The sequence below is a fragment of the Panthera onca genome, chromosome C1 (assembly GCF_046562875.1).
Source record: "Panthera onca isolate mPanOnc1 chromosome C1, mPanOnc1 haplotype 2, whole genome shotgun sequence".
Lineage (NCBI taxonomy): Eukaryota > Metazoa > Chordata > Mammalia > Carnivora > Felidae > Panthera > Panthera onca.
This window is the reverse complement of record NC_138346.1, coordinates 2,411,424-2,428,659: the sequence shown is the minus strand read 5'-3', so window position 1 is coordinate 2,428,659 and position 17,236 is coordinate 2,411,424. Positions and strand designations below refer to the sequence as shown.

Below are 17,236 nucleotides of genomic sequence, written 5' to 3'. Positions count from 1 at the left end.
GACGCCTGGGCAGGAATCTCCAACTCCACGAGGCCACCAGCTTTCAGGGCCAGGACAGGGGTAAGAGCACCACTGGGAGACGTTGGCGTTCTGGGGTTTTACTTGACTGCTTTCAAGTTCCTACGACTTGTGCGTTTGCAAATTAGCTCGTTTTTACCTTTTTGTTTGTTTGTTTTTAATCAGCACCCCTGCTGTTTTTAATCTTTCTGGAACAGGAAGTTCACTGCTCTCCAGAGTGCCACGCAATGCAATCGAATTTCCCTCTGGAATCAGAACTAAGACGACTGGGTTTTAAGAAGCAGGCCACACGTGCATCTCAGGGGCACCATGACTCCGACCCTTGGGGAGCGTGGAGGGTGGGGCAGTGGCCTGGGGACCCCACTCCCCGAAGGAGGCCGGGTCTGTGGGCCCTGGAGGGCGGAGGGCACGGCCGGGCACCTGAGTGCAGCCTCCCGGAGGAATCGAAGGTGTGTTTGAAGAAGCTGCCAGAATGCTCCCGATGGCCCCCCTGCTCTGGAGGGTGTGAGGCAGGGACGGGGCCCTTTCCCCTTTGCGGTATCTGGGCTTAGAGCGGGTGCCCGTCCACTTGTAGGACTTCCGCGGCCAAGAAAAGTGGGAGGGGTTCACCTTCTCCACAGGCGGGAGGATCCACAGTCATTGCTTTCACACTTGTTTTGCGGGCACTGCAGACTCATGTGTTTCACTCACTTCTGGGTTTGCGCTGAGTTTCTCAGCCTTATTTAACGTGAGAAAAAGGCCACAACCCCATGTGGCTAACAGGCAAGAAAACAGCAGCTCTTCTCATGCCACCAAGGTCTTTGCTATAAGGACACCAACGGTCCTTTCAACAACCTTCTGTCCGAGGAGGGGTTGGCAGCTGCCCTCGAGACTGCAGGACAGCGTGGCCCTCGGCGGGGAGCGCCTGGGGACATGGGGTGCAGGGGTGGGGGCGGCAGGGTCACCATGCTCCCGACACCTGGTCGAGCGACGGCACCGGCCGGGACCATCCTCCCCGAGGACCCCAGGTTCCCTGTGACCTGCAGCCTGTGCCGGGCAGGCCCCAAGCCCATTCCCACCGCACGCGGCTGCTGGCCCCCCTGTCCGGACCGTGGGACGGCCGCACTCCCCTCACGGTGGCCCCTGAAAGGGTTCTGATCATCTGTCTCTTTGCTGGTCTCCCCCTTGCCCGTGCTTGAACATGAAAGTCAGGCCGGTCTGAAGGACTTGCCCCGCCTCCTGGGAGCTCAGCACACTCCCCCCACCCGCCCCTCCGCGGGCCCCCATCTCATGTGCGGTGCCCAGTGCAGAACGGAAACGAGGGACACTGTGTTCAAGATGTCAAGCGTCTCATTTAAGATGAAAGCAGGGCATTAAACTGAGCAGGGTGTGCCCCGCCCCGCAGCCCAGTTTAAGGCACCAGAAGGGCTCCACACACATCGGCCTGGGCCCTTCCCTGTCCCTCTGGGGCACCCGGGACCGCCTCCCCATGGAACCCCCAGGTGCAGGACCAGGGGCTGAGCAGCAGGCTGGGGACCAGGCGGGAAGGGAGGCAGTCACCTTGCAGTGTAGGTTCCGGGCCGGCTTCCCCCCACCGCACCGCCCCCCCACGCCTGCCCCGGGACCTTGGCTGGGCTGCGAAGGGCTCTGAGGTGCAGCAAAGGCCCTCCTGCCCTTCCTTTGCTCTGGAGAAGGCACGTTCTCCGGCAGCCGCGGGTCCAGGCATTGTGCGAGCTCGAACGAATCGTGCGGACCCCACAGAGGAGACACGGTGACCCCCACTCCAGCCATTCCTAAGCATATTTCCTGAGATTTGCCGAAAGCGTGTAACCCAGGCCGCTCTGCACGGCAGGCCATCGGCGAGACAGTGGACCCTGGAGACCGCACCCGCCACGTGCAGGGTCGCGCGGCCCCCACAGGCCCCAACGAGCAGCTCCTGCCGGCCCCTGAGGTCCTCAGGACGCATGCCAGCTCCCAATGGGGCCGGGTGGAGTAAGGATACGCCTGGATGTGTTCCTTCGAACAGAGCCGCAGCAGACCGAGAGCCAGAGCCTGAGGGAGGTGTTTGGGAGACGTGGGTCACAGCCATGGTGCTGGCGAAACAGAGGACGCTGACCGGATCCACGGACACGGTGCCTGCTCTGCCAGGGGCACATGGGGAGCCGGGAGGTTTCTCCTCAAAGGCGATCAGGTAAATGACAGGTTAAGTCAAAGTAAGCTATCCTCATCTTGCCTTCAAGTTCGACCCCCTCCCCAGCACGCGCCCCTCCTTGGGCAGGAAGTGCCTTCGGCCGAGACGCAGAGTGCTCTCGACAAACCCTAACCCACACCCAGTTTATGAACGTCGCGCTCTCCCTGAGGGTTGGTCACAGCGTAAACCGCTTTCAGGGTGGGAACATTTTACTGTTTAACAGCCAGGTGGGCACAGGGGCCGTACGTGCCCGTGGCGCGTGCACAGAGGAGGGTCCTTCTGGAAGCAGTCACTGGTGTGTGGGCCTGCCCCCACGCCCAGCAAGGAGAGCAGGGCCTGAGCCACCGAGGATGCCCACGACGCCGTCTCGGCCAGGCACGTGGATGGAGCGTGTGCCTCCAGGTGCCCCTTCCCGAGACCCAGGACAAGGCACGGGACAGAAGTGCAAGTGTGGGAAGAAGACATCTGGAGAAAAAGGTGAGAAATTTGGAAAACGGGAGCGCAAAGGTCCGACATTGGATTGACAAAGAGCCAAGACAGGGCAGAGCGGGGAAGGTCGCTAACAAGGTGACTGAAGGGACACTGTGCTCCATCTGAAGAAGGCCTGCTGCCCAGGAGGCCTCACAGCGGCCCTCGCCAGGCAGGCCCTGCAGGGTTCTGGAGCTCCGGGCACCAGGGGTGGGCCTCGTCAGCGGTGCTGGATTCCCCAACGGTCACTCGGACGCAAGACGAAGACGCAAAAGTCCTGCAGGAAAGTGGCTTCTGCACCCGACCACGTCATCGGTCAGATGTGAGCCAGTGGGGACACCCGCCAGCATGCCAGGACTCATGTTCGCATCCGGCGCAAGCTCCTGTGCCCTTGCGAGGTGAAGGAGGGGCCGCGCAGGAGCCCCTGGGGTCCTGGGAAAGGGGCAGAGCCTCCCCAGGGGGGTGGGGGGCCGGGAGCATGTCCCCCAGGCCCCAGGGGGGCCTTTGGACCGCCTGCTATGCAGGGGCTCCTCCATGTGGATTAATAACAGGCACACATAAAACGAAGCAACTTGAGGAAAAACAGAAGTTGTGCAAATAAAGAAATGCAGGCAGGGCCACTTCATGTTGGTGTATACTTTCTGTCAGTCACCTGTCACAGGGCAGGGAGGGGCACGTGTTCCTGTCCTGAGCCTAGTGGGGCTCTCTGATTGACGTGCATTTATCTACTTTGAAAACAACAAAGAAAAAACCCCCAAAATATAACTGGAATATAACTTTTGTAGCACACGTATCCGACGTAGGATTGATATTAACATATCAAGAGTCCCTACAAAGTCCCAAGAAAACACCCAAAGGAAAATGGATGAGAGATCAGCCATTGGACTTCCATCCACTGAACACCTAGGAACCCTGCCCGTTGTCTAGTGTGGTTCTAGACATTGTGCCCAAGGGACGGACAAGAAAGCCCCGGCCTGGCCAGCAGGCACTCTGAGCTCTGCACAGCTCACCGGCTACATGACACGGCCACCCAGGGCCCCACTGCAAGTAGCTCACATTCTACTAGGAAGGATGGAAAATGAGCACAAAGATGCTCCAGCTTTACTAGCCGGGACGGAACCGCTCCTGGAAACGTCGAAGGAAGCAGGGTGCACTCATCCGTCGCGTGGGCCAGGACGGACACGGTAGCGCCTGCTTGACGAAATGGGGACAAATGGGCGGCAATGTGGTCTGATCTGCCCCGTCGCTCAGAGCGCGCAGCCCTTCAGGCGGGCAGCCCCATCCTTAGGGACCCATCCCGCAGAGACACCAGCACAAGCGAGCAAAGGTACCCACGTTTGTTGGCCAAGTTACGCTACAAAAGAGTTACAGTTTATACCCACACGTGAGAATAGCATAGAAACAGGTATCGATCTTTCTATCCCCAAATGGAATGGTGTGAACAACACATAATGCCTGAAAGATAAAATCACAGGACAAAATGCAAAGCAAGCGCTTTTCTTAACAAAAAGACGGGCCTGCGTGTTCACGGCGCACACAGACAACACTGCCACACGCGGGGACAGAAGGTCTCTGGACAGACAGGTACCAAGCTGATAGCAGCAGCCGCCTCTGGGAAGTGAGCTTCAGGATGTGTGTGTAATGTGTGTTTTAATCTGTTACAGGCACACATTCTGTGATCTTTTAATAAAGAAAGGAAGCACCGCACGCTGCTTGAAGGTGTCGTGTCCCCCAGCTGATTTCTGTTGGCCACCGGGAGCAGTGTGGATGTACCACCGAATGGTGGGACGTGGCTCTCGGAGAGACTGGTCCGAGATCCCAGCTGTTGCTCTGCATATCGCAGGGCCAAGGGTGATGGTCGTCAAGGTCGAAAGGCTGGAGCACAGAACACGTGAGCCAACTTCCTTACCCAGAAGCTGCCTGGCATTTAACCACACCCACCCTCTCTCTCCTTTGGAAGCACAATAAAGCCTTTTGAAGAGCTCTCTGAACACACTCACACCCGGTTTTTAAAGAGCACACAGCCCCTGAGTGCCGAGGGAGGCTGCCCACCTGGCAGCTGGTGCTTGGCGGGGCCAGCACTGCCCAGGCCGCGGTGGCCTCCCACACCCTGCTCGGAGACCGCTCGGAGAGGGCGGAGGCCAGCCGCCCCAGCCCCGAGCAGGAGCTCGAGGGCCCTTTATCACAGGCGACTGGCCGTAGCGCGTGGGCATCGTCCCCTCCTGTCCCTGCTACCGACCCGCACAGGGGTTTCTGCCAAGCGGCTCAGAACAAGGTACCGACGGCACGCGGTGCGGGAAGCAGCCCCTTCCCAAACCGCAGAGCCGAGCGTCGTGTATGAAACGCGCCCATTCCGTGTCCTGGTAACTTCAGCCTACTCCTCACACGGACACGGAACCAAATGCCACGAACGTCATTCGGTTCGCCAGGACACGGGAAAATTCGCTGGCTTGTTGGTATGTTTCATGGCTGCGGAGGGCACAGAGAACCCACCTGGCTCTGCACAGGCCACGGAAGGCTCTGGCAGATCTCTGTAAGGCGGCGGGGACATGCTGGGCTGCAGGCCCGGAACGGGACCCTGGTGCCCAGAGGCCAGCACGACCGTGTCAGAAGGGGCCTGAATCCATCTGCTTTGTGTTTGGGGTACAAGCCTTGCCCGTCACGTGCCTGGGCCCCCTCCCTGGCCCGGCCCCTGTGCTGAGGGGGGCCTGCTCCCCGCCCACCACAGCAGCTCCGAGCCCAGCACCCCGGATGCACGGGGCAAATGCTCACCGAGTCACCGCCCTGCAGAAATCGGGGGCAGAGCGGAGGTCGCCCTGGTGCAGGCACAGGGCGCTGCTGGTCAAGCACAGGAAATTGAGTCTGGATCCCAACTCACTGCGGTGTGACTGGGCAAGGCAATCAGCCTCAGCATCCGCCCCCAGGGGTCACCGCCAGCCTTGGGGAGCCGCTCGAGGACACGCAGGCTCTCCACAGACAGGGACTGCATCCCCTGGGTGTCAGGGCACCTCAGGAGGCCCCAGGGGAGCACCAAGTGACTGGGTGCGGTCCTGGGGCGATGCACCATGACCCTCATGATGCTCATGTGACAGCAGCACAGGCTGTGTGAGGACGGACACTGCCTGGGCGGGCGGGGGAGGGGAGCCGGTGCTGGGCCCACCTCGCCCCCTGCTGGGTGGGTGACCCAGGGGAACCGTGCGCTCCTGCCCGGGGCTGGACCCACCAGGCGCCACCTTCTTCCCCCTGCTCTGGAGAGGAGACCCACCCGTTATGACCCAGCCTCTGGGAAGTGAGTAAGGAAGCTGGATCTGAACCCAGGCCACGGCCCCCAAGCCAGGGCGAAGTCACCCCCTGAACGCGCAGGGGCGTGGGTGAGTCGGTGCGCTCAAAGTCTCATTTCTGTAGTCTTTCCTCTTACCGACTCTTACAGAAACGCAGCTATAAATTATTTAGAATTACTGACATCGAGTGTTGGAAAGACACTTTTAGAATGATACAGGACACCTAACTACACTCTATTCCCTTAAGTGGCTTAAATGTTTCCACTGAAATCTTTATATTATTAATATTATTAATGTGCCGGTGATGCCTTTTTAAAAAATGGATCCCGCAATCAAATCTTAATTAAGTCCTTCTGGAACGCCACGTGCTCAGCGGCACCTCCCCAACTGTGACCAGGACAGTCTTCGTTTCTCAGCGGAACAGGACCTGGGGCGGGGGGTGGGGGGGGTTGCTGTGGCACAAGGTCCGAGCAAGCAGGTGTTAGAGGCCCTGTTTCCAGACCCCAGAGAAGCCCAAGGCGGCACGGGAGCCAGCAGGCACAAACACTGGAGGTCACGGGGCCTGTGAGGCAAAGGTCGCGGGCCACGCAGCTCTGGGGAACGGCAGCGGGTCAGCAGTGGAGTTCACCGTCCCGCCTCCAGAGTCTTCCGGGACCCTGGCTATAAGAGGTCACCGCCGGGTTCTGTGTCCTGTGACAGGGGCCCGTCTCCGGGTGGTGCCGGCCTCGTTCGGCTGGGAGACGGAAAGAACCAGAGCAAACGTCCCCTGACGGGCACCCCCACTTCTGCTCAGAGTGGGGGGTGTGGGCTCAGGCCAGGGAGCTGCGTGAGCGCCACCAGAGGCAGGTGACGTTCTCTGTCCTTTCCTGGGACATCAGGGGGAAGAGGCGAGGTGTCGGCCGGCAAGGCGAGGCCCCTGGGCCAGAGGTGGATGGCTCTGCTTGGCGGCCGGGTCCCCGGACTTCTGCTTCCGCCGTCGGGACCTTGGGGGCCACGCTCGCCACACCCGGGGCAGGAGGAAGCTCTGCCTGCTCAGTGTATCCACGGCGGGGAGGATATGGGGGTGCGGGGCCCCATGTCACTGATGAGAAACTGAGGCCAAGGGGACCTAAGGAATCCATCACAGGGCACACAGAGCTTCAAAGCCAGTGAAAAGATCCAACCCGAGCCGCTGGACGGGGGAGCCCCCAACCTGCCCACGCACTGCGGGTGAGGGGAGCTTCCGGCGGCACACTCTTTCCGGGCCCCGAGCACCTGCGGCAGGCCCGGTCTCGGCCCCTCTCCCGGCACGGTGCCCGCTGCTGCCCGTGACCTCCTGCTCCGCGGATGTGAGTGTGGTTAAGCACAGCACCAGGTTCCAGGAGGGGGCCTGGGGGGCCAGCCTGGGAGAACCGGCCACCACGCGCTTCTGGCGAGCGCGTGGGTTCTCTCTAGGCGAACCCACAACTGTTCTCAGCGGACGAGTGAGAGCCACGTACCCCAAACTGAGGAGAAGAGGACCGCAGTGGCACCCTCCTCTCGCCAAGAAAGGAAACCCTGCCCGTGCCTGCAGGGTCCTCGCCTCGGCTCGGCCAACCCCACCGAGGTGCTCGTCGGGGACTCTGGGCTCCAGCTCCAGGCCCGTGGCCTTCGTGGTGCGGTCCTTCCATCTCACACACCTGGACCGTCAGTCAAGCACTACTGAGGGGGCTCCCCACAGTTTCTGGCTCTGGATTCAGGGTCTGCTCCCCGCGTGCCACACCGACTCCGCCGGGGCACAGCTCTGACTACCGAGAGGCCCCGAGTCTTCTGTCTTTAGGGTGGGGCGGCGGGGGAGCCGTCCAGCCCCGCCCCCCGAAGCCTCATCACTCGCGTGAAGCTGCTGATGTGACTGCCTCAAAGCGGATCTGTCAAAAATCAACCCAGAGCCTCCGGATAAAACAAGATTTGTGTTTACAAAGAAAAAGCTGTGCCACAAGGGCCTCATTTCCACCAGGCAGGGCGCCCTGGAGTTTCCCACAATGCTCTGCACCCGCGGGCTCCACGCGCCGCGTCTGCGACCAGGGTAGCCCGTGCTCCAGCGCCGGCCACAGCCGGCCCTCACCTCTCGAGGCAAAGCCTCTGGAAGGCACTCCTCTGGCCTTTGCCCTTCCGGCCACCCTCGTGCCCCGGCCACAGCCGCTCTGATCTTTCTTAAAAGCCACTGCCCGCTGAAACCATCACCGCTGGGCAGAGTCCAAGAGAGCCTGAGTCTGAATGCCCTTCTTTTCTGGTGACAGAGCCGCACACACCCTGAGGCGTCTTGCTGACATGTCCTCGCAGGACACAATGAGGTCCTTTCTTGAATACATCTGCTCCTACCCTGGGGCCCCCGGCCGCCCCCGCTGCCCAGGCCCTGCCTAGAGCCGGCGCCGAGGGCCGAACGCTGGCTGGCTTGCTCCGGCAGGACCCTGGGCCCGTGGGCGGGAGCTGCCGTGTCCCGGGCCCACCAGGGGATGCTCCGAGCTGTGACAAAGTGCAGCACGCCACGAGCCAGGCTGTTGTTCACGAGTGAGCTTGAGTGTTAAAGGGCAGCGGTACTTACGTGAGGTTCGCCGCTTTTGGTATGAACCGTCAGGAAGCGCTTAAGGATTATTTTAACACGATGCTCTAATAATAGTTTCAAAAAACCCCAAATACTTAAAAATGAGCTGGGATTCCCTCCGAGTGCGTATCCCAGCCTGGCTCAGCGGCTGGGGGATGTGGGAGGGGCCGGCTGGGAGCCCCGCCCTCAGGCAGCAGCAGACCGGGGCACTGACCTGTTTTTCTGAGCGGGAAATCGTCTTTGGTGTCGTACATTCCCAGGACCGGGTGGTTGTAGGAGGCCGACACCCCGCTCTGGGGCGGGGAGCTCTGGTCGAGGGAGCTGTGCTGTGTTTTCCTGGAGAGAAGAGGCAGAGACAGACGGCCGAGTTAGCCAGGGTGTCACATCAGCCCCGGATCAGCTGGGGCCGCGCATGGAGACCGGCCTCCTGTCGGGGGCCAGACCAAACTCGGGAACCCAGGCCAAGCACGACCTCCGCTGTGGACCCTGGTGCAGGAGGGGTGAGGGCCCGTGCAACCCCCCACCGTCACCCCGTTCCCGCCTGGGGGCTCCCTGCACTGACTGCTCTCTGGCCACCCACCGGGTCACCGCCAGCCACACAGGGCCTGTCCTTGGGGCAGACGGTGGGGGGGGGGGGGCGGAGAGGGGGTTGCATATGCACAGAACCAAAGGCGGTTAGAGGTGACTGAGATCTGGGGGTGTGTCTGGAGCTGGTGATGATGAGGTCTGTGGTCCCCAAAGGGACATCCTTTCAGCAGAAAATACCGTCAATTGCACCTCGAGAGGAACCAAAGCCACCCAGTCGGCCACCTTCTCTGAGGACGACAGGTCTGGACTAGCAGGCACCCTGTGCCTGGAAGCTGGTCTGTGCAGTTTCCTGCCCCTAGCGACCAGCCAGGCATGACTCAATCCTTAACACGGGGAGACAGGGTCAGGCTCCGGGAGGAGGTGCAGCGGGGCGGGAGCGGGGGTCGGGGCTGGGGAAGCGGTGCCACCGGCCCTCAGCCAGACCATCGGCCAGACCATCAGCCAACTGGGGCTTCGGTGGGACGGCCGGCTGGGCCCTGCTGGAAGCATCCACGCGAGGCGTGATGAACTCCGTTGCGTCTTTCAACCGCGTAATCTACTTAATGGCTTGAAGCGATCTGCCAAGTTACTTGGCATTTGGTAGCCTGTTTATTTGGATCCACAGCACCGCGTACCCACACAGCTGGCGTTGTCTGAACGGAGACTGTGGGCTCTTAAATGCCTACAGGTGGATGTTTAAATATCTGAGCGCAGACTGGTGCTGCTCACGGAGAATGTGCCGCTCGCAGAGACCCGCCCCGTGAGTGTGGCCCTGCCACGTGGGCCGTGGGGCCCGGCTGGGCTACGTGGCAGCAGAGCGCTCAGAGAGCCCCGGACACGGCCCGCCGGGCGCCTGCCAGCAGCAGCGAGAGCGCGGCTCCTTCCTCAGGACGCGCTCGCCTTCCCGGGACCGGTGCACCCACACACCGGTACCGCGCGGGGGGTCGCCGCCTCGGGCGGGGAGGCTTCCCCTCGGGGGCCGTTCTCTCAGGGTCTCCCGAAAGGTCTGAGGGCAGCACTGTCTCTCTACGGATTCACATCCCCAGAGGGGATCCCCTCGGTCACCTCCAAGTCGCTCAGGGCCAAGCCACGACGTGGGAAAGAACTCGCCTTTTCCTCCGTGAGAAACACGGGAGGACCTGTGTGCGCGTGATGGGGCGGGAGAGCGAAGCCATAGTTACTGACAGGGCGTCACGTAAATGGACGTGACTATAAATACTATCTGGGGTCGCTAGAGACTTCGATCGTAGATCGTTTCCGATGAGGCCGGAAGCTGGAAACGCTACGCTTCAGATCCAGCAGGTTTTCTCTTCCGGTTTGCTGTCTCGAGACGCTGTCAGCATTAAACCTCCTGACTCCCGGTCCAGCCTTCGGAGGAGCCTCGACAGGAGGGTCCGGGTGCAGGCTGCCCCAGTGCCACGGCCGGAGACTTCGAGGGAGTGACTCCCGGCAGCACAGCCCAGCTCCTCGCGCCTGCGGCCCTGGGGTGCCCGCCGCACAGGCCCCCGGGACCCCTCCAGGGCAAACCCCCTCCCCCCCCCACCGTCACACCCTCCTGGGGACCGCGCACGTGCGGGCGCTCCAGGCCCGGGTCCAGTCCCTGGCCGCACGGGCACGGCACACTGACGCGCTCGCACGTTTGTGCTAATCGTTGTGGGTGGAGCGAAGCTAGGGTCAAAGTTCACTTCCTTCTCCAGGAAGACCCAGTTTTCACCGTCACGACAGCAACTGAACATGACAGTCGCTCCACGATGTCGGCCTCGGGGTGACAAAGCAAGACAGCGGCCAAGTTCCGTGCAAACAGCGCTGTCCCCTGGCTGACTTCCCTGAGACCACGCTCTTCCGCACTCCAGCCTGTGTGCCCCAAATCCCTGCGAGGGACCTGAACCCAGAGCAAGCAAGCTTCGTCCAGTCGGGGCCCTACCTCGGGGAGCCCTGCAGGGAGCGGTCCCTGTCAACCCCTTCCGGGACCCTCACCTGCCCTCAACCCTGCGGCCCTTCCCTCAACTCCAAGCTCCCTCCTCAGTGCTCTGTTTCTGTTCCTGCCGGGACCGCCCCCTTCCCTGCAGCCTCCAGGACGGGAGGTGACGTGCTCTCCCAGCCCACAGGCTCTGTCCTGTCACGTGTGAACCCTGAACCCGTCACCGCGGCCTCCACTCCTGCCAGTGGTCTCCCCACCCCAGGATCCCCCCGACTCACGGGGGAGCCTGGCACCGGCCACCCCAATCTTCCGCCACGACCGCGGCCACCATCCGAGCACTCGGACGCGGTCAACCCACGACTCTGGCTTGCCACCACGTGACCTCCTCCAGGCTCACAGTCTTCTGGCCCCTCGCCAGCCTCACCTCCCCAGACCTGGCGCTTCCCCGCCCGCCGACCGCAGCTGCTAAACACTGCAGCCCCACCATCTGAGCCTCCCTCCCGCCAGCAGGCCCAAGAGCCCCTGCCCTCTTGCCGCCTCCACAGGCCTGTGGTCCCGGGTTCCCCCAGCGCCTCCCGGTCCGAGGCCCCCGCCCCCGCTCCCCTTCCTGCCGTCTTCAGCGCAAACCCCGCGGATACCGTCTCACCTGCTCCCCAAACGGCCTTCCGTGGGGCATCAGCCCATAGCCCCCAACCCCAGGGGAGGATGGAGCTTTCCCACAACAAGCACCCCAGCCAGACGTGGGCCCCCGGGGGCCGCTACAAGCGTTTCTAAGGAATCCTCCACGTGGTGGCTCTGGGGCTCACGGTGTCACCCGTGGCTCCTCGGGGACGCTGTTGCCTTTGCTCGTCCGTGTGAGTCGTGTCCCCGGCTGAGCTGCGTGCACGCCAGCAGCATGCTTCGATGAGTGCAGCTTAAGGGACCGAGCAGCGAGCGATGGCTGCACACAGAACGAGGGCGCCGTCTCTGCCTCGGAATCAAAGTACTTTCTGACTGGTCACTGGTGTCACCTGCCAGGTCCTCGGGATCATCTCAGCGGAATGTGGTGGGGTTTTTATTTAGTCCACAGTTGTCCGCTGGGAGCTTGAGAATAATACATTTTCCCCCGATGAAACAGAAGGCAATCATATTTTGATTTATGAAAACCACCTATGGATTTTGTGAGAGATGAAATCAGACCTGAAAACGGGAGAAAACTAGATTTCACAGCAAAAAGCCGCAGAGCACCCTTGATCACTGCTTAAGGCCACATAAACCCGCTCCTCCGCTCCAGACGTGGCCTGTGCCAGGGCCAGCTCCCATGTGACGGGCTGGTGCTCAGGGGACATCCCTCTGCACGCGGGCACTGTCGCGGACTTTTCTGCCGCGGTGCGCCAGCCTCTCCAGCTTTTAGCACGAACGAGGCTCTCTTGTGGCCTCTGCCAACCACGTGGGCTCTGCGAAAGGACTCCTCACGTGAACGTGAAAAACAGCACAGATGCCACGGACCTGCCTAGCAGTCAGTGAAACACCGGGTAGAAATCCAGCAGGTGCATACGGACAAGTTAGACCACGGTGCCAGTGAGGTGGCTCCTTTTGTGGCCAAAATACACGGGAGAAGAGTAATGGCCAGGCACCAGCCTCTGTCATGCAGAGACCGGCCCCACTCTGTCCGGGTGACCGTCCCGGCACCTGCCGCTGGACCGCGCCAGCTGTCGCGAGCCCGCTCCCTGCTTGGCGAGTCTCTGCCCACAGCCTCCCCCGCCTCTCAGGGTGAAGACCCGGTACCGCGCCGGCCTACGGGTGATGCCTGGCCACTGGGGCCCCAGACAGGAGGCCCGCGTGCCCGCACCCCTGCACTTACCCGTACCAGTAGCGCGGGTCGCTGGAGATGCAGTGGTTCAGGTTCCGGTGGGCCAGCGCCTTCTTCTTATTGAGGACAAACTCCTGAAGCTTCATCTTCACTTCTGTGCTGGCCACGGCACCTGGCGCGGGAGAAAGCACGGACAGGTGACCGGGGGTGGCGGCCCAGCGGCGTGGACGTGCAGCTCTGTGCTGGGGAGGGAGCAGCGGCTCAGAGCCCGGCCTGCGAGCCGAAATCGACCCGAAATCGGGATGCTGCTGGTGCCACGAAGGCTTCTCAGAGGGAGGGGAAGGACAGGAGAAGGGTTAAGACGGGCTCTTCCTCCCACGAACAGTTCGCAGAACCGCGCCCCATCGACCACGGAGAAGTAACCAGCAGACGGACTCACTGACACCTAACACGGATCGGCTGCCGGGGGCACTTTCGGACCCTCATGTGAAAGCACGTGGCGAATGGGCGCGGGCAGCACGCGGCTCCGTCCCCGCTACGGCACACGCGGTCGAGCCCCGGAGGTTGTGTGCACGCACAGCGGACCACCGCCACCAGCGGACGGGAGCAGGTGCGCGTGACGCGCGTGTCCGCGGCGGCCTCGCGCCCGAGGGAAGGCGGCTTTCTGCTCCTGGGTCGCTTCCCCGGGGCCCGTGTGGGCAGCCCGCACGCGGGCAGCGCCTGCGCCTCGCGGGGTTCTCGGGGGCTGGCTGTTCACAGCCCCGGGGACAGAAAGCTGCACATCGGAGAGACAGACGTGCGCACACAGATCAAAGTCCAAAGCCACCACCCTGACGCAAGACCTGCCCCGTCCGATCCGTTCTCAGCGCCCCGTGCAGCACCGCCTGCCTTCCCCTTGCAAGTGGCGTCAATGCTTCCCGTTATTGTCTAGAATCCCAGCGGTGCTTTCTTAATAGTAACGTTTATTTACTCATTTACTTGAGGGGGGGAAGAGAGGGAGGGGGCGTGGGAGGGGGCGTGGGCAGAGGGAGAGAGCGAATTTTAAGCAGGCTCCGCGCTCGGCCCAGAGCCGACCCGGGGCTCCAGCTGAGACACCGTGAGGTCTTGACTCGGGCTGACATCAAGAGTCAGACGCTTAACCTACCGAACTGCCCAGGAGCCCCTCAAAGCACCTTCTAATTGCTTCCCAAAATGCGTCCGCACATTGACCACCACGAGCCAACCGTGGCCATGCACCAGAGGCAGGCACCTTGTACCTTCGGGAGACCACGTGACCCTGGTCTGCATCAGTACTCGGGATCACCACGTGACCCTGTCTCTATGACTACTTGGGATCATCATCTGACCACGTCCTTATCAGCTCTCAAGATCACCACGTGACCCCGTCTCTATCAGTACTTGGGATCACCACGCGACTTACGTGTGTGCACGCACACGCATGTGCCTCCAGTTCCTGGCACCGAGCTCCTAAAACCCTTGTGAACTCCTAAGTGATCAGAACACTAGGGCCATCTCTTGTCCTGATGCAGTGACCCTGGCTGGACTCTCGGATGGCTCCTGGAGGGGCTGGTCACCAAAAGACCAAGCCATGATTAGAAGCTTGGAATCCTCAGCCCCATTGGATTGGGCGGAGAGGGGCTGGAAATAGAGTTAATAATTGCTCACCAGGAAGCCTCCATAGAAAGTCCCAGTATGGGGCGCAGAGGGTGTCCACACTGGGAAGCACATGCACGTACTGAGAGGGTGACGCGCCCCAGCTCCACAGGGACAGAGACTCCCGTGCCCAGGACCTGCCCGTATCTCGTCCTACGTGCTGCTTCTTCTGGCTGCTCATCTCTGTCCTCTGCCACATCCTTTACTAAACTGAGGAGTGTAAGGAGACTCCCCCTGGGTGCTGTGAGCTGGCCGGCAAGTTCAACAAGCAAGGAGGGGGCTGTGGGAACCTCTGAGGACCTACGGCGGCTGGTCACACGCTCGGGTGACAGTCTGGATCGGCAACCGGCGTCTGCCGGGGGGACTTGTGGGACGGAGCCCTCAGCTGAGCAGTGTCCAAACGGACAGACTGCAGGACGGCCGGGGGTGACGGAGCGCTGCGTCGTGGGCAATCCCACCAGCGTCGCGTTCCGGGTCCGTGTGGGTCTACGTAAAGGGCAAACGCAGGAGGAAAGAACCGGGTTCCTCCCAACAGAGGAAGGAAATACTGGTTGTTTCCCAAATTTGACATTCAAATGCTTGTTTGCACGTAATCTGCTCTGGTCTCCCCATTTCCTGGGAAGCTTTGAAATTGATCTTCCTTTCGCTGGTTTGGTAAATAAGTTTTATTTTGTCCTTGTTTCCCCGGTGTTGGGCTTTCGTTCATTTATGTGCTCGCTGTTGTTATGTGCTCACGGTTCTTTCTGATGCGTGTGAAGTGGACTTTGGTGTATGTGACTCTGTAGGTATTTTGACAGATTGCTCGTGAATTGTTAGGATCATCAGAGAAGCCGTCTGTCTTGCCACTGTTACCATCCGCACACTGAATTCTGTCCGGCTGTACGTGTGTCTGCCGTGCTCCAGGGCAGCGTCCCCCCGCAGTTAGGTCACAGTGGGCCTTGCGTGTGTCGTGGACGACAGTCAGCCAGCACAGACCGCGGGGGACGGGGCCCGAATTAGGTCATCCAGGGAAACACAGGTTCACCAAACCGACCCCAAACCACCTTCAGAAGCTCCCGTCACGACACACGGACTTGTGTCTTGGGCCTTCCCAGGCTCTGGGGAGACGGCCCCAGGGGCACGTGAGAAGAGAAGCCTGCCAGAGCTCTCTACGTGCCGGGTGCCAGCCAGCGGGCACGGTGTCCCGGCGACACTCGTGAGGAGGGCACGCGGGACGACTAACGCTAACAGGCCGGGCCGTGGGGGGTGACCAAAGGCACACAGTCACACCTGCTTCCGGGCAGCGCGGCTCAGTCCCCCGAAATGTAGCCAGTGTCAGAGGGAACACAGATTCTGAACGTGCGGAGCCCGTGTTTCCCGTCTGCAAGTGGACGTGTCAGAAGATTGCACGTGAAGACACACAGACCTGCCTACAACGTGCCCGGGCATCCAGTCACCTGGCGTTCGTGACAGCGCAGGGGCACCAGGAGGATGGCAGAACATACGCCAAGGGCTAACCGTGACCGTACACGGCGGGCCTGGCAACCAGGAGTGAGACGAAGCACAGGGGACGCAGAGGGTCGCTGACGAAGGGGAAACGCGAATTGGCCAATAAATGTGCGAGATACGCGCAACCTGCGGAGATGGAAGAAACCACAGTGAAACGAGGACTTTGGTTGTTCCCTCTTGGGCTGCTGGCCGCGCAGGGAGGATCAGACTACCTGCTGAGGAGGAGAGGGAGGAGGGGGAGCAGGAAGACCCGGACGAAGAGCAGATGGCCTCCCGGTCCTGCAAAACCGCTTCCGGAAGAGTGGACCACGCAAAGTAGCAGAAAGCAGCGGACACTCTCGGTGGGCCGGGCAAGGCCGTTCCCGAAAGTTTCCCAGCAAACCCAAACTGTGCGTTAGCTCTCCGGATCTTCCCCAGAAGCACCGGCCCGGTGGCTCCACTTGCCCTCCACGGGGTGGGGGGATGCTTATGACTCCCCTGAGGGCCCTCTGGGGACAAGCTGGCCCCGAGGACCAGGTTTAGGCGGCCTCTGACTCTCCCTGCTTCGACCACAGCCCTGGCTGATGTCTCGGGCTCCAGAACTCAAAGGAGGGAAAAGAACAAACGCCCCACCGCGGCAGGGAGTGCACGCGACAAATCCCAGCGACAGGCAAGCACAGCGGGACGTGGCGAAGGAGAGCGGCCCCTCCTGGAGGAGACCCTGGCCCTGTTGCTGGCCGGGGCTGTGGCACCTGCCAGCCACCGGCAGGGCCTTGTGCCCTGAGCTGCCTGCTGTGTCCTCACGGCAGGACATACGTCTGCGGGACTGACATGGGGTCCCTCGGCCAGCTCGGGCCGGGACAGGGCACCTTACCAGGCTCTCGTGGAACCAAATCAGGACCAGCCCACCTCCCCGAGCTCAGGAAGGTTCCGACATAAATACACCACACGAATGCCGCAGCACCTCCTGGGCACGTCAGGCCGAGTCCACATCCCAAGAGGGGGCAGACGGTGACCTGGTCAGAAGGGTGGACCCTCCCTGGCCCTTCCCAGGCCACCTGTGGCTGGAGGCTGACGCACCGGGCCCTTCCTCACAGGGGCGGTGGGCACGACTCACACCCATACACACGCGGGGCCCGCGGCAGACGCCGGGCCACAGGTGTGTGACGCTGGGCCACAGAGGGACCGTCTTCTCTTCTTGGCACTTTACGCGAAGACGATTCCAAACGGAGCTGTCATCCTTCCAGTCATTGACCCATCTGTCAACAGATTCTGCCACCTTGACTTTTTATCTGCAGGTTGTTTGTCCTGGTCACGTATGTTGCAATCTTTGCAT

At 61.5% G+C, this 17,236-nt stretch overlaps 1 protein-coding gene across 7 annotated transcripts in view; it reads right to left on the bottom strand.

The window, feature by feature from the left end:
• Window positions 1-17,236, bottom strand: part of HDAC4 (histone deacetylase 4) — a 288,638-nt gene that overhangs the window by 72,767 nt on the left and 198,635 nt on the right. For all 7 annotated transcript variants that reach the window (XR_009607488.3, XM_060624337.3, XM_060624334.3 and 4 more), the window contains 2 exons: window positions 12,832-12,952; window positions 8,715-8,836 (listed from right to left, as the gene is read on the bottom strand). Coding sequence is in view for 6 of the 7 variants with exons in the window: in XM_060624337.3 (XP_060480320.1) it covers window positions 8,715-8,836; window positions 12,832-12,952 (243 nt within the window). In the remaining variant the exon portion in view is untranslated. The remainder of the gene's footprint in view (window positions 1-8,714; window positions 8,837-12,831; window positions 12,953-17,236) is intronic.